Source organism: Urtica dioica, chromosome 4 (assembly GCF_054948205.1).
Source record: "Urtica dioica subsp. dioica isolate 48M chromosome 4, U.dioica_male_clone48M_v1_H2, whole genome shotgun sequence".
Lineage (NCBI taxonomy): Eukaryota > Viridiplantae > Streptophyta > Magnoliopsida > Rosales > Urticaceae > Urtica > Urtica dioica.
Window position 1 is genome coordinate 2,935,750 of NC_142759.1, and position 25,298 is coordinate 2,961,047.

The 25,298-nt window shown below is 33.7% G+C and overlaps 4 protein-coding genes across 10 annotated transcripts; 2 read left to right on the plus strand and 2 right to left on the minus strand.

Annotated features, from left to right (window-relative positions):
- The first annotated feature begins 200 nt into the window (after positions 1-200).
- DET1 (light-mediated development protein 1 / deetiolated1 (DET1)) lies at positions 201-5,974 on the plus strand. Of its 4 annotated transcripts, none has more exons than XM_089613349.1 (12): positions 201-411; positions 685-793; positions 1,581-2,008; positions 2,124-2,352; positions 2,867-3,004; positions 3,221-3,289; positions 3,442-3,498; positions 3,903-3,983; positions 4,088-4,252; positions 4,346-4,441; positions 4,794-4,893; positions 5,547-5,974. In XM_089613349.1, exons 2-12 carry the CDS (start codon positions 719-721, stop codon positions 5,684-5,686), a joined length of 1,578 nt encoding a protein of 525 aa, XP_089469475.1. In that variant the 5' UTR covers positions 201-411; positions 685-718; the 3' UTR covers positions 5,687-5,974. The 4 variants fall into 4 exon arrangements, with proteins under 4 accessions (XP_089469475.1, XP_089469476.1, XP_089469474.1 ...); XM_089613350.1 differs by having other exon boundaries at positions 2,870-3,004; XM_089613348.1 differs by having other exon boundaries at positions 202-487; positions 2,831-3,004; positions 5,547-5,973.
- Positions 5,975-6,457: 483 nt separating this feature from the next.
- On the minus strand, positions 6,458-11,074 carry LOC149399290 (TAF RNA polymerase I subunit A). Its single transcript, XM_089613854.1, has 9 exons — positions 10,453-11,074; positions 10,250-10,366; positions 10,081-10,163; positions 9,579-9,982; positions 9,309-9,487; positions 9,108-9,193; positions 8,886-9,019; positions 7,820-8,125; positions 6,458-6,790 (listed from the first exon to the last, which is right to left on the minus strand). Exons 1-9 carry the CDS (start codon positions 10,834-10,836, stop codon positions 6,600-6,602), a joined length of 1,884 nt encoding a protein of 627 aa, XP_089469980.1. The 5' UTR covers positions 10,837-11,074; the 3' UTR covers positions 6,458-6,599.
- A 5,719-nt stretch (positions 11,075-16,793) lies between these two features.
- Positions 16,794-19,828, plus strand: LOC149399291 (SNARE associated Golgi protein family). 2 transcript variants are annotated; one of them, XM_089613858.1, is made up of 5 exons: positions 16,794-17,147; positions 17,892-18,190; positions 18,270-18,506; positions 18,826-19,043; positions 19,394-19,828. In XM_089613858.1, the coding sequence occupies exons 2-5, from the start codon at positions 17,942-17,944 to the stop codon at positions 19,656-19,658; spliced, it is 969 nt and encodes a 322-aa protein (XP_089469984.1). In that variant the 5' UTR covers positions 16,794-17,147; positions 17,892-17,941; the 3' UTR covers positions 19,659-19,828. The 2 variants fall into 2 exon arrangements, with proteins under 2 accessions (XP_089469984.1, XP_089469985.1); XM_089613859.1 differs by having other exon boundaries at positions 17,898-18,190.
- A 104-nt stretch (positions 19,829-19,932) lies between these two features.
- MLO13 (Seven transmembrane MLO family protein) lies at positions 19,933-25,163 on the minus strand. Of its 3 annotated transcripts, XM_089613856.1 has the most exons (15): positions 24,919-25,162; positions 23,722-23,779; positions 23,116-23,297; positions 22,353-22,469; positions 22,196-22,259; positions 22,072-22,089; positions 21,947-22,023; positions 21,782-21,856; positions 21,607-21,695; positions 21,447-21,496; positions 21,286-21,326; positions 20,944-21,198; positions 20,725-20,792; positions 20,569-20,629; positions 19,933-20,457 (listed from the first exon to the last, which is right to left on the minus strand). In XM_089613856.1, exons 1-15 carry the CDS (start codon positions 25,039-25,041, stop codon positions 20,188-20,190), a joined length of 1,548 nt encoding a protein of 515 aa, XP_089469982.1. In that variant the 5' UTR covers positions 25,042-25,162; the 3' UTR covers positions 19,933-20,187. The 3 variants fall into 3 exon arrangements, with proteins under 3 accessions (XP_089469982.1, XP_089469981.1, XP_089469983.1); XM_089613855.1 differs by having other exon boundaries at positions 21,947-22,089; XM_089613857.1 differs by lacking the exons at positions 19,933-20,457; positions 20,569-20,629 and having other exon boundaries at positions 20,721-20,792; positions 21,947-22,089; positions 24,919-25,163.
- Between the last annotated feature and the right edge of the window lie 135 nt (positions 25,164-25,298).

A 25,298-nucleotide genomic window follows, 5' to 3' on the forward strand; every position in this document is an offset into this window, starting at 1 on the left:
GAGTAGAGTAATGTATTTTCCAATTTAGGACTAGAGATTAATTTAAGCCTTTTTTTAGAGCTATAATTTGGTCGTATTTTTATGTGCAAAAATTATGTCATGCTACAAGATAATGTTTTGGACAACATTGTCCCTCGTTTAGTAGCGAACCAAAAGAAAATTACAAAATATGGTCAAATTTATAAATCAAGGATTTAATTCTACAGAGACGCTTGAAAGGATCAGAAAAAAAAAAAAAAAAAAAAAATAAACTCTAGAAAAACAGTCTCAAAACAGTAAAGCTTTTTCCGAAGCCAAAAAATAAATATCGAATGCCGGAGAAGAACGGACCTTCATTCGCCGGCGACTTTCCATTACACCCAAGCGAACCTCTTTCCTATATTTTCACTGGTCTTTCGGTGCTCTCACCAGGTACATATACATTCACGTATACGTATACACTCTGAAAGATTTTGCTCTTCTGTTGTTGTTCTTCTTCCTAAACCAGGTATGTTTCCTTCTGCAAAAGTTTGACCTAGGTATCGAGTTTTGGATGTAAGGTTGGTTGAGGACTCGAGAGCGAGTTCAGTGAATTTAGCTTTTTTTTTTTGTTTTATGAGTGTAAATTTGAGTGGTTCATATGGACTGTGGTGCTTGTTTTATTTATTTAATTTTTTTTTTCCTTGGACGTTTTTTTTTTTGCAGGGTGTGTATAATTCGAGGTTATGCACAAGCACTAATGTTTTATAGGAGCAACAATGTTGCTGCAAGGATTTTCGAGCGCCAAATTCGCACTCCTCTCCCTGGCACAAGCGTAGGTTTCTTTTCGAGTTCTTGCTTCATTATTCGCTTGTATTTATGAAGATGTCGTAATTAGAAATGTCACCAAGCCGGGTGCTAAAAAGGAACTGAATAACCAGGAAAACAAAATAGAAAAGGCTGATCACCGTTACAGTGTTTTTAATTAATCGGACTCCTTTGGAAAAAAAAAAAAAAAATAATAGGGGAAAGAGAATGCCCATAACTTTTCGGATTCTAATTCCCGTTCGTTGGAAAAAGGGTGAGTTATGCTAGATCATGTGCCTATACGGGAGAACGGGTTCATCAAGATCGAAGTGCTTGGCTGAACGATGCTGTTTTTTTTTTTTTTTTTTTTTTTTTTTACGTCAAGTCCACAAATCTGGATCTGTGAGATCGAAAGGGACTGAACGTTCCCTTCTTCGAGCTAGACTGGAAAGCGAAAGTTTTTTTTTCTGGCTCCTCTTTTACGACAAAATCATGTCTTAATCTGAGCATTTTCCGTGAACAGAGATTGTCTCATCTTCGAATGTAGCACTGTGCTACCTTAATCTGGCACAGAGTGTATTTTCCCAAATTATGTCTTCTCCGCAAAATTCCTGGAAGAAATGCAAAACATAGTCAGGCTGCTAAATTTGTTGTCGGCTTATTTTATGATTCATTTGTATTTCGTTGTCGGCTTTTACTTTCGGGTTCACTTATTCATCAACTGATCCAGCTCTATTTAGTTTGTGTTTTGCTTTGGCCTTCCGGAAGCTTTCCGTTCTTTTCCGTTTTTAATATAATTACTTTAATGGCTTCAGGTTCATTGCGCCAGGCGATTTTACGAGAATTTAGTTCCAGGGCACACCATATACGACATCGAGTGTCCGGATTATCTGTTCCGCAAGTTTACCGAGGATGGCCGGTACCTCATTTGCTTCAACAGGAATCACCCGGAGGTGATTGTGTATAGACCGACGTGGCTTTCCTTTTCGTGCAAGGACGAAGATTGCGACTCTCACGAACTTCCTTTGAAAGCGAAGAAGTTCGAAAGCTTCTTCACCCAACTTTACTGCGTGACTCTCGCCACTAGCAATGAGCTCGTCTGCAAGGATTTCTTTCTCTACATGGAAAGCAACCAATTCGGGCTCTTTGCAACTTCCACCCCACAAGTTCTCGAAGCACCCGCCACCGGGGGAGCCGTTCAAGGAGTTCCGTCGATAGAGAAGATCACTTTTCATCTCTTGAGGTGTGTACTCGGAATATTGATTTCATAGTTTTTTTTTGTTTTTTTTGTTTTTGTTTTTTTTTTATTGGAATTTTCTGTTATGTTCTTTGGTACTGATCATATATCACACACTTAGACTAGAAGACGGCATTGTTCTTGATGAGAGGGTATTCCACAATGATTTCGTCAATTTAGCGCATAATCTCGGGGTCTTCTTGTACGACGATCTTCTTGCTATTGTCTCGCTTCGCTATCAAATGATACATATCCTTCAAATTCGAGACTCCGGGAACCTTGTTGATATACGAGAAATCGGGCCATTTTGTCGCGAAGATGATGAGCTTTTCATGAATTCAAATGCTTCGGTGAGTCTCTTTCTTTTGGCCCAGCTTTACACAATTGAATAACAATCTTCATTAGTTGAAAATTAAAAGGGCTTTTGAAGTGTAAAGGGAAAACCGTCCAGCGGACCAATGCGTCTATAAGAGCCTCTTTTTTCTATGGAGAAGCACTAAAAACAAAAGAAGTAGCTTGACAAATATTTATACTTTAGTTTTTGTCAAACTCAATCTGTACCAGCACGAAATCTGAACTCAGCGAACTTACTAATTTTGGAAAATGTGACTGGTCAATATGGTATGGAAGTTAGTAAAAATTTCTTTATACTTAAGTTGTTTTTTAATCGGCCATCTTTCCTTGGGTACGACCAATCAATATTTACTATTATTTATAATTATCTGATTTTCTTTAAATATCGGCCTTCACAATCAAGCCTTTTTTATATTTATTTATGCTATATGACGACTAAATTAAATTCAGTTCTCAACTACTGATTAATGACAGTCTACGAATATGCCTGACAAAAGTGAGCTTCATCAGCAGACTGAGAACCATGGAGAGAACGGGTTGCCTCAGAACCAGCTAAATTCGGGAACCTCTTTTCTTAGTGGCATTAAACAGCGTCTTCTTTCATTCATATTTCGAACAGTCTGGAATGAAGAATCGGATAATTCTTTGGTTGGTTATGCACCTTTCAATTTGACTCAACTTACTAATTATTGAGCATAAAATAACTAGGAAATGTTCGTTCCCTTCTTCTATGTCTATTTAAATTCGTGGGGTATTGTAGTTTGAGAAAATTATTTCATGTTTTTTTTTTCCTTTTTCCCCTGATATTAACTGTTTTTATGAATTAGTATACTGGTTGTTTATTGGATCGTTCTGTATTTTCAGAGGGCACAGCATCTAAAGAAGAAGTTCTATTTCCATTTCCAAGACTACATTGATTTGATTATCTGGAAGGTTAGACGTAAATCCCATGATTGTTCCATTTTTTAAAATTTACGTTCGAGGACAGTGATTGCATATTCCGTCTCGCCATTTGTCCCATTATCATTACACGAACTCGCTTATTCTGTTTTATTAACTATGTGGATAATAACCCTTTTCAACAGGTACAATTCTTGGATCGGCACCATCTTCTACTCAAGTTCGGCAGCGTTGATGGAGCAGTAAGATCTTCTCGCTACCATTTTAACTGTATGATATTAAGGTTGTGTATATAATATATGCAGTTCTAAACCCAAATTGACCGCTATTTTGACCATCCTTACACTTCCCGATTGGAGGAGAAAACAGGACAGGTTTCTAATGATAGGAAAGGATTTTCACCAACTAGATTTGAGCTTCGTGATTGTGCTCCTTTAATATTTTAAATTATTGGGTCAGAACTACCCACTACATCAAAGGAAATCAATGGAAACCAAAAGAGCTTTTCATAGTGCACAAAGGTCCTCAATGATAATGAACAACTATTAGTGAAATCCTATAGCTTTTAATTATTATTATTATTAGAAATAATATGTGACAATTGATTTTTTTGCTATTGTTAAGAATACAAGTTTTGAAACTTCAGGTATCACGAACTGTAGATCAACACTCAGCTTTTTTCACTGTGTATAATATGGAGACAACCGAGATCGTCGCCTTCTATCAGGTTTCACAGCTTTCCAACCCTTGTATTGTTCTTATCGGTATATTTATTTGATTTTATCTTTTAGGGATGCTCAAAATATCCAACACATTTTTTGCTTTATGTAGAACTCGGCAGATGAGCTTTTCCTCTTGTTAGAGCAGTTTTGCGACCATTTTCACATGACACCCAAAAACTTGCGACATTTGAATTTCATATCGTCCCATTCGAACAACATCCACGCCAGAGACCAACTGAGATCAGCCAAAATTAAGGCAAATAGTTCATCTCAGGTACACTTTCTCGATGACTTTTAGTCCCATTTTTTTTTACTGGTATCAAAATAGCACATGACGTACTTACGTACAATTCCTTGACGATTTCAGTTCCTGAAGAAGATGCTCGCCTCTCTCCCCGTTAATGCTCAGTCTCAGAGTCCTTCACCTTATTTTGACCAATCCCTTTATCGATACGATGAAAAGGTGCGTAGCTAGGAAGTAAAGAACAGTGATATCGAAGTTCACTTTTGGCATGTGTTTCGGGTCCAAAATGTTAGGACTGTAGATATAGTAGAACTATTATGATAAAAAGGATGAGGAAGGATTTAATATGGAGTACTTTTGAAGTTAAGCGTATAAATAAGAGGGATTTGTAGTGAAGAGGATCATGAAAATTGTAAGAGATTAGTGGGAGGGAGAGAAACCCAATGGGAGATAAAAATACATATATATATATATATATATATATATATATATATATATATATTTATTAGTTACGCACAAATCTTATGATATAATGTTTTTTTTATGAAATTTGCTATTTATATACTTGCAGTTAATCTCGCCGGTCGACCGACATAGACAGTCAACAGACCATCCCATAAAGTTCATCTTAAGAAAGCCACCGCATAGCCTCCGATTCAAGATCAAACCAGGTCGAGAAGTATTTCCTTCATTTTCTCTAGAAATAAAATCAATAAATAAATAGAAAAAAAAAGAAGCGGAATTCGACCTCCCGTGAGCTCCCAAAAGTATTTGCTTTACAGAAATTTTAGACAGATATACAAATTATGCTCAACTTTTGGAGTTATTACCGATCTTTTCATAAATATCAAGTGTACACCCAAAACTTGGTTGCTTCATTTATATAACTTACTGTACGCTTTCTGTTTCTTATTTTTCTAATTAATCCCGAATCTTGCATTTCAAACGTTCCCGGTAAAATATTTTTTTGTGGGGTTTAGCCTTTTAACTTATGTTCCAGGTATGAAGTAGGTTTATTTATTTATTATTATTTTAAATACATAAATGATGTCTAAAAAATGGATAAATGTCTAAATACCTTTTTTCTATTATACTTAAAAATATTTGTTCCAGATTTGTTAAGCTTTGACTGAGGTCTTTTTTAAAAAAATTGCATAAATATTGGGGTATAATTTAAAAGGTCAACCCAAAAAATGGACAAATGTCAGATAAAATTATTTTTCTTCCTCTTAAATTTATTTTTCTTCCTCCTCTTTTAATGTCTATTGTTTTCGGGTCTGATAAGTTTTGTGTGTGTTTGTGTGGTTGGTGTCTGGATTTCTAGGTCCTGAAGGTGGAAGCACAGACAACCGAAACAAAAGAATATCATCGTTTTTGTTTCATCCGTTTCTTCCGTTTGCGCTCTCGATTCAGCAATCGATGTATCTCCAGCCACCGGCCGTGAACATCCACTTCCGCAGATAGAAGATCATCATAATCGATCTCGATTTTCGACGGTCTCGATTCTCCGTTAAGACTCTTGAGAATATTTTTAAATAAAATGTAAAAAAATTATTGTCTTAATTTATGATTTAATTAGACAAAATTAGTTGTGGCAATATTAGTGGAATTCAACACAAGCAAGTGTTGAGCTGTTGTATAATAAAATCAGATGTCTAATTATGTGTTTGGTATTAGACTTTTTGTTTGACTTCGTATATTCTACTTTATTTTCAAAGTTTTGGCATTTTGTGTTTGATGGTATCTTTTTTCTTTGGTTTACTTTCTACAAAAGGCAAATTGTATTAGAATGGGATCTGGATTCGTCTACGAGAGTAATGTTCGAACATTTTATTTAGTGTACTTTAAAAAGAAAAAGAAATCGACACTTTTGGAGAATAAGAAGAAAACACAAATGTTTTTATTAAATAGGAAAATTTCTGGAAAAATGGATCAATGGAAGGAAAAAGAAAAAGGAACTAAGTATTATACTCATTAATGTTGCAGCATAATATGAAGACACTGATCCAAAAGTATTCAAATAAAAAAATAAAAAAGCTTTCTGCCATCCACCTTCATCATTGTTAGAAAAAGGCGTGAAAATCATCTTCTTCTTTTTCTTACGTTTAGATTTCAAGGAAATTAAAGAAACCGGATGAAGGTGGGTTCTATCTGGTTTATTTCTTCTTCTTTTTTTTTCTTTTTTTTTTTTCTTGTATTTCCATGACCCAAAAGAGAATTTATTAAGAAAATGGATACGGATTATACGTTAGATCATATCTTTCACTAAAATTAAAAAAAAAATTATAATCCTAATGTAATTGAGTATTATACGTAAGACTACAGATATGCATGATGTAAGAATGAAATATTAAGATAAAAAATAAATTATGGCATTTCAACCTTCGTTGATTTGTTTAAGGCCTGGGCACACTTGTATGGATTTTTCCATGCTCTGTTTCAAGAACTTCATCAAATCTGTTATATTATGCTTCTCTAAGGAAGCATAAACGCCAACTACGTAAGCGTTCTCACGTCCGAACATGTGCGAAGCACAAGCTGCTTTGTAAGCCGAGAGCTTCAAATCACCTGTACATGTTTTTCTTTAACATTATGAACTGCTCCGAAAATCATAAACCACTGATAAACAGGTCATATTAAAAAAAAGGCCCATGTTCCTTATCTAATTATGTGCTCAGATTCATGTGGAACTAGTTTTATGGCTTACTTACTGATGAGCAAAAGTAAATGTTTATGATGACGGGGCAGATTCAATTACACCTCTCAAGTGTCCACACAAAACTTCGAGTAATCACATATATGTATATTATTATATGTGTCCCACCCTTTTATTTTAGACTTTAACGCAAATAGTCACTGCGCTATAATGGGCATCTCATTTCAGTCACTTGAGTAGTTTTATAAGAAAACATAGCACTTAAACTAATGGTTTTGTAGCACTTGATCCTTTTCATAAGAAAATCTTAATTTTTAATGAGATCCAACACTTACAAACTTAAACAACTCGTTTATAATCTAATAAAGCTTTATTAAAACACAATCTTACTCAAACAATCCAAAAGTGTACACCTTTATTTATTGTTTTAATGGCATTACACCTTTGTTTTTTGTAACTCAGTTATTTTGCCTTCTGGTGATATATAATATTAACGTTTCTAGTAAAAAAAATATTTTATTTGATCTTTACAAGATTTCTTCGTAATCTGAGCTTAAATGTTCCATGTAATCAACTACATGATATGTATGAATGAAAAAAAAAAATAAAAATTGAAGTCTTTTTTTATATATAAAATTAAACACTTTATTAAAGTTGCCAAAGAGGTTTTGAGCTTCTTATATACATAAATATATATACATAATTGGATAAAAATGACTAAGAGGCAAAATTATTAGTTTGTGCACTGTTTTCCTTAGAAATTAGTTAAAATGACCGAAATGAGGATAGAAGCGTTAAAAAATCTTTTTTTTTAAAACATAGATTCAGCTTTCGCCGTAGATTAGCATCACTAATAATCGATTTTGTTAATTCTTCTAGCAAAAGAAATTCTGACTCTGAGACTACCCGGATCAAATGCTAGGCTAATGTTTTTTTTTTACCTGCTGCGATATCTGAGGTGAGCAAGTTACGGTTGAAGTGACGATGCAACCAAGATCGGCATCGAAGCCTCCAATTCTCTTGTGAATAACCCTCCGTGAATACTCTGGGAAGCGTAACTGGAAAGACCGAGCATTTCCGTAGTCGTTTGACTTTATTACCTTTAAGGCAGAGCGACATACCGTCCTCTTCGTTCTGTAGAATCTTTGAGAAACAGGAAGCTAGCTCTTTCCATGTCTCGTGGCTCGGGTATGTCGAGTCGAGATGCGAAGCTAGCGTCTCGAGTAGTGAGTTGTTACTATATACCCCTACAACAAACGTATGAAATCACGACTCAACGACGATATTACCTTCGAGGATTATAACTAGCAAATTTAATATAATCCACGTTATTCTAGGCATTTTATTTTCCCTTTTCATAAAGGACCAATTAGGAAAAGAAAAGAAAAAAATTGTTATAAATTGTATATCTTTTATTTGTTTAAATAAACGTGGTGCCCGGGTTAAACCTGACTAAAATCCACGACGCTCTGGCATTATCGACCAGGGGACTACCTCAGTGGCCCCAAATTTTTGCGTCCAAGGGGAATTGAACAGGGGACTTACAAGGGGTCCCAAGAACCGCCCTTACCACTAGACCAACTCGTTGGAGTTTATATAAATTATACATCAAACAATGTACTCTTGTGATATGAATTTTGGATGATATCGATCGAATCTCCTAAGAAATTCTAGATACCCGGGGCTCTCCACAATATTTTCTCAAGAATTCAATACAATAATAATTCAATACATTATCAAGTAATTCTCTCCTATTTATAGTCTAATACAGCTTCTTATAATACTATAGTAACCCCTCAACTATCTATTATTATCTAACTCCCATGTATATCTAATATCCTAACATCTTGTTTCTTTATTTATCTCAGTATTTCAATAGCGTTCATTGACGTCGTTGTACATAGACTGGGATGTCATGGAATAATGGGGGGAAATGTCATAATCTCATAAGTCATAACTTGGAAGTCAAGTCATCTAGAGACGATTAAGTTTATCAGTTTCAGTTACCCTTTTTATTCATAGTTATGAGCTTTTCCACCGCATAGCAACAACTAGGATCACTCTTCAAGATGTCTTCAAAACAAGTTGAAAGCAGAGCGCAGTTGCTGTGATCAACATGGTCCAAAATCATAGCTCTTAACCTTCAAAATAAGAAAAGATAAAAATTAAATAAAGGGTGATTATTTCAACATTACTGTTTTGGGTAACAAAAGACGACGAAATCAATACCGTCTTGGCAGTGTTGCAAATGAATTACAGCAGAGTTTTTCGAGTTCACTCAGGGCCTCGTCAACTTTACCTCCAACGAGCAACAACTGCACAGACAGTGGTAACAAACATGAAAAGAAAAATAAAATAATAATAATAAAATCAACTCCTCAAATTTATATCTATTTTTTCACGAGCTATTTCCTCGTATGAAATTCGCACCTGAATAAAAGGAAGTACGGCGTCTAATTCCGGCCGAGTGGAGCAAACAGCAGCACGGAGGTACTTTAAGGCCTCCTTATAATAGTCGTTAAAAAGTTTCATATGTCGATGATATAAATCCTCGCCTTCTTCGATAGACTGAGGCAATCGTATCGGGAACAACGATGAGCTCAAGCCTTCTGCAAAGAGACACAAAAATATTGTATCAGCAAAAAAAAGGACATCTATGGATTCAGAGCGAAGGCGCAAAGAAATTAAAAAATCACTCACGGAGAGCAGATAAAGACGAAGTGTACGGAGATACGTTGGCGAGCGTCGACGTAGAAGTCTCGTTTCCCGTGATTTCGGGGGAAACCGCTCGGATTGGGTCGGCCTCCAAGGCATGTTCTGCTTTGATGATTTCAACTCTTCGGTTGCCAGGTAATAAGGACTTGTCTTTTCGGACCGAAGTGGCCGAGTCGCACTGAAAGCTCGAGCTCGCTTCGCTCATGTCAGCTCCGTCACACTTTTCCGAGAAAGCAACCAAATCCCAAGTTAGGCTACGAGTAGAATCTTCGTCGTCCTCGGAACGTAACAAATCCTTCGGTATAGTCGAAAACCACAGCTCGTAAAACGTACGTCCCACGACCATATTCTCAGCCGGGTTTTTACCGAAATCACATTCTTGCATCAGCCTCAAAAAATTTATCAAAAAATTTAATTAACCCTTGAAACAACAATATTAGATCTAAGTGAGAAAGAGGAATCAATGGAAGAGAGGTTGATTCATTACCATAAAGCGGTTTGATGAGCATCCTTGAGATTCCCTTGGTTGAGACAGAAATTAATGAATTCCAAATGAACACTGAATATATTCTGTTCAAAACAAAATAATTACAGTTTACACATACATACATTAGATTGTAGTTCTGCAGAATTCATATACAGATATATATACCTACATGGCCTTGAAGACTTTTGGAAGGCGAGATCTTCCTAATCCAGATTTGATAAATGTCCTTGATCGTCCCGTAATTGAAATGCTCGCCGCCAACACGGGAGAGAACCTCCATCAACGCCTGAAACGGATCAATCATCGAAGCCATGTTCAGTAGAACCAAATCACGATTAGAATAGGTCTTTAAGAGAGTCGGAAATCACGAACGGTGAATTTGGCGCGGTTGTTGATAGGACACGTGTCATTGGCGGTGGCTTTGGAGAGCGTGCTGAGGACGCCACAGGCCTCGGTCCAACGGCTCTGCGACATGTAGTCGTTCAAGAGGCGGGAAAGGCCGTCGCGATTCTCGGCCCTCGGCTTCTTCGAGCCGAGCGTTATTCCGTACGACGGCCTCGAGAGCAGCCGCGCGGCGCGTTTCTCGGCTCGCTCGGAGCCGAGTGCCGTTTCGCCTCCGGACTTCCTCTTCGACTTGTTCTTCTTCTTCTTCTGTGGCGTCACATTCAATTTTTTGCTTTCTTCTTCTTCTTCTTCTTCGGGTTCTCGGATCGTCAGCTTGAGCTCGTCTCCTTCGTCTTCTTCTTCGCTCATCATGACTCGGTCTTCTAAGCCAATTAATGCCAAATCAGCGGTGAAACTTGCGACGGCGAGGAATCCGATAGACCGAGGGAACGGCGACGGAGATTGAAAGGCGGCGGCGAGATAACGGCGACGACCAGCTCAGGTCTTGTGTTCTCTGCTGTGTAGTCTCTTCTCTCCAACAGACTCTTGAGTGGAAGGCGCTAAACAAAATTAGGTCTTCTTCTAAATCTTCACTGTTGTTATTATTTCTTTTAGTATAATTTTTTTAAGTTAATTCAAGGTTTTAAATGTAGTTTTCTATGCCGTTTCAAGACAATAAAATTACGAAAAAAAATCGATGTGACATAAAAAATCAAACGAAAGTATGAAAAGGGAATTATAGACGGAAAAGGCTTTTTTTCAATAATCAAACAAATATTTATGGGATTATTCCTATTCTATGACTTGTACCATGATTTTAGACAGAAATCTACTAAACTCAAATAAATCCTAAACTATGACTTAATGAAATAAGTAATTACATATTTATCCTTCATATTTAGTTTATTTTTATTAGTTAATTAATAAAACAAAAACAATTATTTAGTTTATATTATGAAAACAAACATCATTACAAAAACCCGGAGAGCAGCCTTGGAAATCTCCGACGCTGAAGCTCCTGGGAACGACGGTCATGGTCGCCGGAGAGCAGCCCATGGCCATCCCGGTGGCGGCGACCTCGAAGTGTCCACCGGAACAGCCCGCCATGGATTCCGCGTAGAATTTCTGTGGTTTTTAAAGTTAAAAAACAAAGAAAAAACGATTCTCGGGATTCTGGATAATTTTGAAAAATTTCTGAAAATTTATGGGTTTACGTTGAAGATTTATTGACGTTTATGTCAATAAAAATGCATATTTATTGACATAAATGTCAATAAATCTTCAAATGAATTTTCCAGAATCGTTGAAGATAAATCTTCAACGAAAAAAATCTTCAACGAAAACCCAGAAACGTTGAAGATTTATTGACATTAATGTCAATAAAAATGCATATTTATTGACATTAATGCCAATAAATCTTCAACGTTTCTGGATTTTCGTTGAAGATTTGATTCTGGATAATTTTGAAAAGTTTCTGAAAGTTTCTGGGTTTTCGTTGAAGATTTATTTACATTAATGTCAAATTTTCCAGAATCCCGAGAATTTTTTTTTTATTTGTTTTTTAACTTCAAAAACCACAGAAATTCAACGACTTAAACACTTTGAATAGGATCATATTTTTTTCATGAAAATCTAACCCTAAACTAAAAAGACAAATTGAAAAAACAAAGATGACGAACTGAAAAACGAAAAGAGAGAGTGGAAGAGAGCTGAACCCAAAACGAAAAGAAAGCCAAATAATTAATTAAGAAAGAAAATCAAATATTATTAAAAGTAAGGCTATTTTTGTATTTAGTGAAAATAGGTAGTCATAGTTTAGGATTTATTTGGGTTTAGTAGATTTTGGTCCAAAATCTTGGTACAAGTCATAGAATATGAATAATCCCATTTTAAAGTGTTTGTTTAAAACTTGAATTAGGTGACAACTCGATCAAATGATAGTCCCGATTCGAATCCACTCAAAAGCAAGCTTTTGCTTCGATGTGGCAATGGGCTTTAACTTAGGGAAACTTGAGTTTTCAAGCTCCATGTTACATCACATTTGAAAATCAAGTCATACTTTACATTCTTTAGAAAAATTAAGTCTTTTGATCCCTAAAATGTCTAATATACCCTTAAAAAACATTTTATTCGCTTTCTTTTGTTTTTTTTTACTGGGACCATTTCCTTTCCCTCATACAGACCAAATTCACGCTCACTTTTCCTTTCCCTTGAAGTGAGCATGGGTTTGGTCTGTTCAAATGAAAGGAAATGAAATATTTTTTAAGGGCATTCTAGACATTTCAGGGGTCAAAAGGCTTTGTTTTATTAAACAATTTAAAATATGATTTGATTTTCAAATGTGGTGTTACATGGAGCTTGGAAACTCAAGTTTCCCTTAACTTATTGATCTTAAAATCGTCAAAAATAAAGGGAAACGAAAATTCATATTTCCGAAAATGACAACTCTTGTATTCAAACTATTTAAATTATATCATGTACCTATTAAGATCGAGTAATAGCTCGGGGTGCGCTAATAACGAGTAAAATTATCATTTCTATCTATAATCTTATAAGAAATTGTATTGAGTTTTGTCAAGTCTCGACCTTGATGATATGTTATTCATAAAAAAAAGACATTGAAAATATCAACGACAATGAATTGAACGCATTTGAGAGATGGACAAAGTTCAACAATAAAGTGAGTGAGTGTCATCGAAAATAAGTATACCATTATAGTAGTGAGAGCAACAATAAAGTGAGTGAGTGTCATCGAAAATAAGCATACCATTATAGTAGTGAGAGGAATGGTCATCTGTCGTTGATGTCAAACTTTAGTATGGAAAAGGTATGGTGTCACATTTTGCAGACCTACGAAAACACGATGTTATTCTCCCGCAAGATAGTTCAAATATTGCATATATTCTTAAAATACCGCAACGGTTGCACAAATTGCCAAAAAAAAAAAAAAAATCCTCAGTAACGCACATTTACCTCATATATATTTATATATGTGATGTGCTCCTAAATTTTTGGTATACTCCAAACAATATGCGGGTTATCAATAAGATTAGAAGTGCGGGCAGTTACGTAATTTTTTTTCTTTAAAAATTTTCTAATTTCGAATTTTTTTGATTCCGATCCACATTCAGATAATAAGTTTCATAAACGGGTCTGTTTTTATATTGTGTCTCTTTCAATAAGAATTCATGTTTTATTTTTTCCTTCTCATTCACTCGTATCTTTTCCCTTTCATCGATTTTGTACGGATCCTTATTTTAATCATTAGCTAGGACTTAGGGTTACCCGTTGATTATAAAATATTATAATTATTTTGTTTGATAAATGTGATGGATTGTGATTAGATAGACTTCATAGTATACCTAAATCCAAAACTAAATTGACTATCACCAAAATTTCAAAACTAGACCTATATTTTATATTTTAGACAGAAAATAATCTATGCCTCGAATTTGATGCTTTACTTTGTAAACAAATATAAAAAAAAAAAAAAATGTTTTGGTCAATAATCGTCATAACACGTGTTATTTGATGCTTTATTCTCATCTCATGCCAATAATTTTGACACAGCTGCCAACTCTTTTTTTTCTTTATTTCTTGGTACTTTCTTTCTTTAATTATTTGAATCATTATTTTTCTGTACGATATTGAAAACTTTAAACGAAAATATGTTATGTAATGATATAGTTGGTGGAGTAAATTTCTCGTAACTAATGTATCTTTAATATATCATTTTGGCTTCGCCAAGAAATATTTCAAGGGTCTCTATGTCAACTAATACCCTAAGCATTACTAGTAATATATGTGATTTATTGTTTACAAAATTCTCAAATGAAAGCATTGATAGTTAGTAGTGTTTTATATTAAACTCACAAGTCACAACATATTTATGTGTATCAATTTTTTGAGATATGGATCACTCGAGTTTCTCGTGGACTATACAGATATAATGAATAAAAATTCATACACGTTAACGTGTCTAGCTATTTTTTTTTTATGTGGAATCATACGTGTTCACGAACTAAGAAACATTATTATATTATTATTTAATAAATCTCTTATCCTCATTTACTTGTGTTGATTTTCCTGATTTTTGTTTCTTTTTACTCATGCCCCGGCAAGAGAAATAACGTTAGCTCATACGATTGCTAACGAAACTTTTTTTATTTTTTTTTATTTTGGTGAAAACTTATAATTTTTCAGCAATAAATGTTGGCTTGATGAATGTCCTTCTTATATTGAACTTGTTGGGAGGGCTTAGCCGATTTCATATTTGTTTTAAATATTTTATTCTTGCATTAGTAATGTGTACACTCAATTATTCTCGATGATTAATCTTACAATTTAATGTTGAATACTTTTTTTTTTATGCATTTGTGGAGATTGGATTCATAAAACAAAGCAGTGCCACTCAAACCAAACTCTTGAGGTATTATTAGCCTTAAAAAAATTACACCATTTAAAAAAAAGGTTATTTCTCGTTCATTTATTATCTCATATACGGATATACCTCACTAATAATCTATCCATTCCATGATTCTTCCCCGTTAAGAAACAAGCCTAAATGTACATGCGGCTTGAATTGATGACAAACTAATTTCCTTAATGCATTAATTTCGGTCAACTCTTGTAACTAGTTTCAAGGTTTGGGATAGGATTGACTTTTGAATATTATACCACATATAACGAAATTCGGTCACGGCATTAGAAATCGCAATATTGACATGCCATACTTTGAGTTTGAATATCTCTTCATATTTTTTTTTTCATCTCTTCTACTTGTTACGGTTCTTTTTTTTTTTAATACACCCACTTCACTCGTTGATGAAAATAAGATGTGCTTCCATTTTAAATGCATAAAAAGAAGATATTATTTAAAATAGCATAATAATTAATTCTCCATATGTATATGATAAAACACAAATGAGAAAAGAAAGAAGTAAATATTTGGAGAGAGAGAGGGAAGTGGATATAATATAATAGCTTTATATTATTTTGTTACATCTTAAATTTGACACTTGCCAAATAGTCTATGGCTGAATTTGCACGTGAAGTAGTATTGTAAAAACTAGACTTTTTCTCCCTTAAAATGCCCCAAAAAAAGATGAAAAGAATAATGGGGAGAAAGTAAAATGAGACGTTAATATAAAAACAAAAGCTTAGTATTCACTACAAAAAAAAATAGTATAAGAATATTTTATAATTTATGATAAAATTGTAAAGTTATTAAATATTATTTATTATGTATTTTTTTTTCACAGCTATGATCTATGTATCATTCCAAAATAATAACAAATATACTTTACATTACAAATATAAAAAAACAATAAGTAACTAAATATCAACAAATAAGTATTGAAGACAAGAGATAAAAAAAAAAGAAAAAAAAAAAAGAGAGAGTGTGCGAGAGATGATGTTGATGTTGTTGGGTGATGATGAAAACTCCAACAAGATCACGCAGCATACTTTACATATTTAATATTCTAGGTAATTGACATTTTGGTCCTCCAATATATTGTGATTTCACATTTTGAGTTTTAAATGTAATTTCAGACAGTTTAGTCATTCTATTGGTATTTTATATATTGGAGCTCAAGTTATCAAGATTAAAATCGAAGGAGAGGCTCTAATTAAATTCTCAATTAAACTAGCAAAAGATATTTTTTTGTCATGATAAAGAAAATAATATAATTTAAAGTTGTGAATGCTAAATGAAAAATGTTTCATGAATTTTTTTAGTATTAAATAAATATAATGATACATAGAGTTTTCATTTGAAAACAGTAAGAGAATTGGATATTACAAACATCAAATTTATTTTGACAAAATACAATTTCATTTCAGATTATGTGATCGTCATCACTAAAATTTCATGAAAATGTATGTCATCTTCTAAGAGACGAGCAACAACACATACTCAATAATTTTGAGTACATAATCAATTTTTTTAATTGTCCACCGACCAATCAAAAAGTCGTTCATCTTGTACAATAATTTTTTTTTATTTTTATAAAAGTTCACTTTAATTTAAATAGTTCATTTTATTTTATTATTTTTATACATGATTTACACTCGATTTATGTTCACGGTCTAGTGATAATTACACCTCATTTTTTTTATGTGTCTTCAAACTATTGTGTAAAGAATAATTAAACAATACTATGATAAGAATTTTCTTATGAAGTTGGGTATTTTTTTAAAAAATAAATAGAAATAGAGATCAAAATTTTAAATTCTACTTAAATTTAAAGAGTAAAAGCCTTTAACACGCATCTTATTTTTATAATCTTATTTCTAGAACACTTTACATTTGAACGAATATAATAATTTGAAGGCACTTCCTTTTGTAGAACGGTTGTTTGAAGTTGAACGATAATGGAATAAATTCCCATTTTTTGTTTCCTTTCAAACCTGAGCAAACTTACCACACTTTCAAACAAACCAACAGAGCTAATAAGCTTTTAGCCCAACCAAAAAAGAAAACTAGCAATTACCTGATTTTTTTTTTCTTCCCTTCTTCTTCTTCTTCTTCTTCTTCTTCTTCTTTCAGATTTCCCATTTTCTAGAATCCAGGAACAACGAAGTAAAGACCCAAAAACCCACAAAAAGAAGCAGAAAATCCCAACCAGTTTGTATCTTGATATCAAAGACAGAAGCTATATTTTTGCTGTCTGTTTCAATCGGTAAGTGACAAGCTTTCATTTCCAATTTTATTTTGATTTTTTGTTTTTTGTGTTAAACGATGCCGAGAATAAATAATCCATACCTAAAAAACAGCTTCGAGAGATTCAGTTTCTTAATGGGGAAAACTAAAACTTTTATTTTTCTGATTTTTCATTTTTATTTTTTTTGTTGTTGACAATGTTTTTTTTGTATCTATATTTTTCATGTTTGAATAATCCATGTAGAGATAGGGATTGAAGTGTTATCTTTATTGGGCTTACTAATCCTCGAGTAAACCTGAGTTATGTTTAAAATAAAAAAATAAAAAAACCCTCAGGTTAATGAGTGATCTTCGATTCAATATAATTTTTTTTTTTTTAATTAGATTCGAATCAGAGGAGTTAGTTTTGTTATTTTCTTCGTCATTTTTCTAAACAATGGATTCTTATAGCTGAAGAAGTAACATAAAGCAAACCCCAAAAGATGATTTATGTTTATGCTGTGTGAAATATTTTTTTCACTGTCTAAATTGGGTTTACCGTTTATTCAAATGTCAACAGTGTAGAGAGAATCATGAAACTGCATTAAATTTTGTTAGTACTTTAATACAGTGACTGAAAGTCTGAAACATATTCCATTTTTTTGACTTACATGAGCTCTCTTAACAGTGTTTGAAATATGATTAATGTTGGTCTATTCTGGATTGAATTTCTTCACTTGGGATTTTTTTTCTTTCCCCTTTCTAATTGTACTTTGCCTCTCAGTTGTAGATTTCAGGCAAAAAGCTCCGAAACCCTGAATCGGCACGGCGATCATGAACCCGTGTTCGGACTTGGAGAAGAACAATGCCAGGGACGACAGTGAGTACGCGAGGCTGGTCGATTCGGACGATCCAACAACGAGTAGGAGCGGCGAAGAAGAGGCGGGGATTTCGAATCCCGAGGGAGAATCGAGCCCCGAGTCGGTTCTCTTTTGGTGGGTCAAAGCCTCGGTCTTGTGCATCGTAATCGTTCTTCTTCTTTTGGTTCTGCTGAAATGGGGATTCCCTTTCGTCTTCGAAAAGGTTGAATTTTTTCGATTCCTCATTTCTGTCTGTGAAGGGTTGAAAAAATTTCGTCTAAAATCTGGGTTTCGTGTTGCAGGTTCTGATCCCGATATTGGAGTGGGAAGCCACGGCATTTGGGCGTCCCGTTCTCTTTGTTGTCCTCGTCGCTTCGCTGGCTCTGTTTCCTGTCTTTCTGATCCCATCCGGGCCGTCCATGTGGCTGGCCGGGATGATCTTCGGGTACGGCCTCGGGTTCGTGATCATTATGGTCGGAACAACGATCGGAATGGTCTTACCCTATTCCATTGGCTTACTCTTCCGTGATCGCATCCACGTGAGACCTCTCTCTCTCTCTCTCTATATATATATATATATGTGTGTGTGTGTGTGTGTGTGTGTGAAAAAGGAAATAATGAGCCGAGTTTACGTTTTATAATGATCCCGGATCCTATCAGTATTCGGTTTCGAAAATAAGGCCGATTTCGTAGTGTAACCTCAGAGATTGATTCACCTCTCGAAACAATGAACCGGCTTTGTCGACGAAATCACCAATTTTTGCGTTCTAAAATTATCGAATTCAGCATTCACTTTCGGAGAGAAAAAGAAAAACGATTTTGCAAACATGTATTGAATATGTGTGTGATTTTACGCAGCAATGGTTGAGAAAATGGCCTCAGAAAGCGGAGATGATCCGACTGGCCGGGGAGGGAAACTGGTTCCGACAATTCCGAGTGGTGGCGCTTTTTCGGGTGTCTCCGTTTCCGTACACGATTTTCAACTACGCAATCGTTGTGACGAGCATGAGATTTTGGCCCTATTTCTGGGGCTCAATCACCGGAATGATACCCGAAGCCTTCATTTACATCTACAGGTATGTATGCCTTCTATTTCTTATTTAATAATTTTATTAAATAAAATCCACGGAGGGTTAAAATATCATTTTTTGTGATGTCCAGAAGGGTAATTATCATTTATGTTATTCGTGTATATTTATTTGATATGATTTTAACTCTAAATAAATCATTAGGGTGAAGGAGAACAGTTATTGGTTTAGTTCATTTTTTTTCTTTCGTAGTTTGTTTTCAGAGCTACCTCAGCTAACGGATCATATTTTTGTATACAAAATACAAAACCTTATAATACATTGGAATTGATCTCAAGATTTGTTGCATTTACATTATTTAAAATTCTGAAATTTTCAATTATTTTTTTTTTACGCAGCGGGCGATTGATAAGGACACTAGCGGATGTGAAGTACGGAAATTACCACTTGACGACGGTGGAGATTGTGTACAACGTTATATCTTTCATCGTGGCAGTTATTACGACTGTCGCGTTTACGATCTACGCAAAAAGAGTGCTATACGAGCTCGAGAATCCCGAGAATATCGTAGAATCTCCGGCCCATATTCACGAAAATCTCGAGATGGGGAAGCTTTCGCTAGAAAGGCCGAAGCATATTGGTCGTTCTCATGTTGCTTGTTAGCCAAGGTAACTTAGAAATCACCTTAGTTTTTGTAGCAAAAAAAAAATCTGATACTCCTATTTTTAGGTCAGATTTTATCAATGTAATTACAAAAGGAAATGAAATTACTTGTTATTTTTTTCTTGTAGAGATGATTTCCATTTTACCCCTAAATTATGTCGATTGTGTCATTTTGCCACCTGATTATAAAAAAACCGTTCAAACTAGTCCCTGTATACTCTAAAACGTAGCACTTTAGTCCTTCTGTTAAAACTAAAAATCACCAAAATTACTTGATTTCCAAACAAACAAAAAAATTGAAATATTTTGATTGTCGACAATGTCAATTCTGACCATGAAAACAGTAAAATTCTCTCAATCGGCAATGAATTATAGGGTCTTCTTGGACTTAAAAAAATCGGGGGCGACTAGACAAGTTAATTTTCTTAGTAAAGGGTCTTCTTGTTTTGGTCAGACATTATAGAATCAGGTCATTACAAATGTACACAAGTGTTATTTTTATTTATTTTTTTATTATTTTTTTTTCTGTTCAATGCGACGAAGAGGGCGGCAAATCGGCCGTGTGATCGATACCGATTGTGGATTCTTCTCCGTCGGAAAAACCCACCGTATCTTGCTCGAAAATCTCTGATATCTCGTGTCGCTCCGAGACTTGGACGATTTCGGACAATTCCGTATTGATGCTGCGTATTTGCCCGACGTTCTGGTCGGTTTTCGCTTGCGCTTTGGTCCTCGCGTCTTGGAGCCACCTTAATATCGGATCTTCGTTTAACATGCCTTTCTTGAACGAATTTCCCATCTTCGAATTTTCCGAAATAATAATAATAATTAGACGTCGCGGATTAAGAGTAATGAAAGATGGTTAATTTTAATGTGTGTGATTAGAGAGAGAGAGAGAGAGAGATCAAACCTGAGTGACAAGTGCATATAGAGGCAATGTGCTGTAACTGCAAAGAACTTGAACAATGACACTGCACCACAAATTAATTAGACAGAGGGAAAAGAAAAGAAAAAAGATGATAAACTAAATTAGTATTATTTGTTTCTCTTTCTATAAATATATTACCCAATAAAAAGTCTAGTGATGATGAAGCCCAATTTTTCCATAATGCATGACCGAAATCCATAAGTGCTCTGAAATTGGCAAACGGTTGAAGATCATTAGGTGAATTGAATATATGTTGTAGGACTTGTTTGATATTACTTCAATTATAAAAGTGGTTTTTATTTTTTATTTTTTTTTGTACTACATATAAAATCAAAACCACTCAGGACTTAGGCTTACCCAAATCCAGAAGAAAAATGCGATCTCGAAAGAGTTTTGGAAGAGAATGAAGTGAATCAAAATAAGGACGATGCCGGGTTTTCCGAACCAAAAGTATTCGTCCGAGGGCTTCAAATCTAAATTTTCATTTTCACCGGCAATTTTAATTACTTTGTTTTGTAGTTGTGCATCTTGGCCTTCGGATCTTTTGACAGCGTTCACTTCAGCTAAATGGATTATTATGTGCTCTAATTTCGCGCCAACTATGAGTAGAAGCTTAAACAATAGAATTTAAACGATTAAAATAGTTGAAAAAAAATCTAACTAAAATTCCTAAAAATTATCAACATAGATCTCACTTACAATTAGAGGCAAGAAGGACAGCCAGAAATAAGTGTTCCACCCTAAAAATGGTAAAATATTTGCCCATTCAAAATAAGTTAATGTCTTCGTAAAAATAAAATAAAATTGATCACTATATTTAAATTTTTTTCATGAATCCAAATGTAAGAAAATAAGTGTACCGTCGATATTCAAAAGCAAAAACAGCACGACGAAAAACCATAGGTACCAACTGTGGGTGGACACAAAACCAATGTTAAGAAACAAAAAAAAAAACATATATGGTTAAATATTAAAAAATCCAAAATTTTGCCAACACTTTTTATTTTAAAATACTTTCACCTTATGCCGACGATCTTTCGAAAATCAACTTCGAGAGTTCGCACCATGTACTTGTGGAAGTCGTAAACAGGCAATGAAGGAAAATGTTTCTGTGAAGAAAATGATTCAGGAAAATAAGATAAATAAAGAGATTTTTGAAGTAGAATATCCTTTTTGATTGATCAATTAATTAAACCTTAATGAATCCTTCGCGAAGAGCAAGGTAGTCTGATTTTGTGACTGAACCATAAAACTGCTTGAAGAATGCTATCTACAAACACATCTCAAATTAATTATAAGAACAATATGACAATTTTGATATATTTTTTATGTAACCTAATTTTTTTAGGTAATTACTAACCATCCAACTTATAAGAGAAGCCTTTCTCCAAAACCCTTGAGCTCGTTTGAGGAATTCACTGTTATGGTGGTGGTGACCTTCACTGTTATGGTGGTGGTGACCTTCACTGTTATGGTGGTGGTGACCACCAAATAGACCTAGACCTATAATTATCAAGAAGATAAATATTAAATTGATATCAAATATATAAAAAAAAATCTTAAAAATGGTTTCTCATTTGTAAATATACACATTTACACAGTTACTTACTGAGCATAGTTACTCTTTTAGGGGGTGTCGTTATCGATTCCTCCCAGTGTTTCCACTGACGTATCTATTAGATTATAATAAAAGTTATTGAGCTAAAAGATCATAAAATCTGTTAGATTTAAATTCTAGGTTTAAATAAATAAAATAATGAGATTACCTTTACCCCGCCAAGAACCATTGTTGTGACACAAAAGACGACATGAACAACAGCCAATACAAATATGAAAATGTGAAGGTGATGTAAAGCTTCCAATGACAACAATGGAAGTTTCCCCTAAATAATTGTCAAGAAAAAATGGAAATTATAAAAACTAAAATCAACTAGATCATTTTACCATAAAAAAAAACGCAATTTGAGTTAAAGGTATAATTTTAGGAAAAAAGGGGACGCTATATTGATTAGGTCGTTGATTTTTTTTTTTTAATCATTCTAGTTAATTTTAACCGGGATAATTTGATTTTCTTTTGAAATATATATTTTTTTTTATGTTAACCAGAAATACATTTAATCGAGCATGTGAGTTTATTAATTACGGTAGTGACAACAAAACTAGAATCAAATGATGTAAAAATAATAATTATTAAATTAGTTCGAGCTTCTTTCAAAGAAGTTGGAATTAATATAAGGTATTAAGTTATATAACCACACGGATATAGTGGATTGAGATATAGCTCACCTTTAGTTAATTTCTTGTAAATAGCCAAGTAAACTTATTAACAGATTAATAAAAGCCTTATTTAACACAACCAAACATATATTTTAGGTAGTTAATAGGCTGCCACGTATGCAAATTGGCTATTTACAAAGTATTTACCAAATGTTGGCTAATTTACAATTCCTATAGTTTAGGTGGCTTACGTAGCCAATTTTTTGTTAATATAATAGTTATATAATGTTATATATACACGTGTATATGTACCGTATGACAATGCCCGGAAGAAGAATTTTGGTTCATAAGTCGTCGACCGTGATGTGTGGTCTCATTCATCGGCCTTCGGCACGGAAGCATGTGGTATGAAAGATGCGACGGAATGCATATTTTGCTTATTACATTTTGAAACACCGTAAGCAGAAGAGAAATGAAACCGAGAAGCATCAATTCTGTTTTTACAAGGGAAAAAATTACCAAGTGCTAAATAAGGGTTTTGAAGTAATTAAAGTTAAAAAGGAACAAGATTTTCATTTTCACATGAATGTACCACACCAAGTACTTATGTTACTTCCCTATGATTTGATAATTTCTTATGCTTAAGTCTAAAAGAGGTAGTTGTAATAAATCTTTATCAATTTATATGATGGCCACATAAATTTTTTTTTTTTAATGATATGAAAAAAGCTAAATTAAACTTTACAATTCACAATTTGATGCAAGGTTATTGTATTGTATATAATATAAAAATAACTTAATGCTTAAAAATATTTTTAAAGCATATTCCATAAAATAACACTTTAATTATAATGATATAATTAGTACTTAAATTTTTAGTTTGTCCAATGGATTGGAAGAAGGGTAAAGTATATATACCTCCTTTTAATTTCTCTAGAGCTGCATATAGTGCGTCTTGTTTCTTTCTGTGCAAGAGCTGATTTCCATTCCAAAAAAGCAAAGCAATAACATTAACTAATCTAATCATGGAGAGATATACAAAGCATATAAAAGTTATAATTGCTTGATTTTATTTTACTTATAATAAATCAAAGGAATATAAACAAAAGATATGGTGGAGGAGCAACGTCCTTCTTAGCTGTAAGACATTATTTGAGATATTTTCTGATGACAATAATTACAAGATCATGGGTTTCTTTACTTTCATTTATGAATCCTCTAAAATCTAAATGTGGTACTACAACTTTAATAATTGCCTTTAGAATAAGGGACTAAAAAGAGAAGAAGAAAAAAAAAATGCATGGTTCTCGTTTCTCTTATAATAAGGTACAATTGTCCCTTGGCCACACGCATATATTCTTCATTTTATATTTAATTTCAGGCGAATTAATAGTCAATTGTCCCACCATTATTGTCGACCGTTATTTGTTTTTATTCATTTTGTTGTGCTGAGTTTCTTCTATTTTCTATAAATGCCAGAAAATATAGAGGTACAATATTTTGTAAATTCATTTTTGTCACAAATTGGAAGGTTCTTAAAACGATAAACATAAACTTTATATTTCTTATTTCTATAGGTATTTTTTATAAAAAATTTTATAGGCGTTAATAATTACAACGATAAGAATAAACTTTACAGAGCTAAGTTACTTGGAGTTTATAAAATATAGTACAAATTTTATATTTATCATAAATAATGCTGTAAAAAAATCATGACAACAAAAATTCACCGTGGTGATAATATTTGAAAAACGGTCGCTAGAACTTGCATCTTAAGCGATGAGAGCGCTGTATTATTATTGATAAAAGACTAATCAACGCAAGATGGTAATGACAACTTACCAACCTCAACACCATGAAGTTAAATAAGTACCTAACTTTTGTAAAACAATTTATAAGTGTATGTAATAACGATGTGTGTAAGAAGTTTTTTTAGTTTCTAAGCATAGAACAATCCATCACAACCATCTTTCTATCTTATATTGCTAAGTGGTTGCTAAATTGGGCAATTATTGTCATAAATATATGAACACAAAATCAATAGTTACAAGGAAAGATAAAGAATTAAAGATGATTATCTTTTTTTATTTTATTCTCTCCTTCTCGAATACTTACCTGTCCCAATTTATGAAGAGAACGCTCGACGCATAGAGAGATGAGAACAATGCCAAAGCAGACAACAGCGACTATCCAAGTCGGCGTAAACTCCAACGAGCTAGGCTCTTCTTCGCCCATCATTTTCCTTAACTCCGATAAATTCAATCTTTTTTTTTTTGGGTATAGAAAGAAAGAAAGAAGTTGAACTTTCAAGTTCGATTGACCTTATTGTGTTTGATATCAAGTTTACACAAGAATGTATGTTATTGTAGATGGTGACACCAAGGTATGCAAGCATTGTTTCTCTCAAGCAAAGAATAGAACATTCCATGAAAATTTCAGAAGAAAGGAATATAAGTTAATTACTATGTAGCATATGTTTCACATAAAAAATAAGA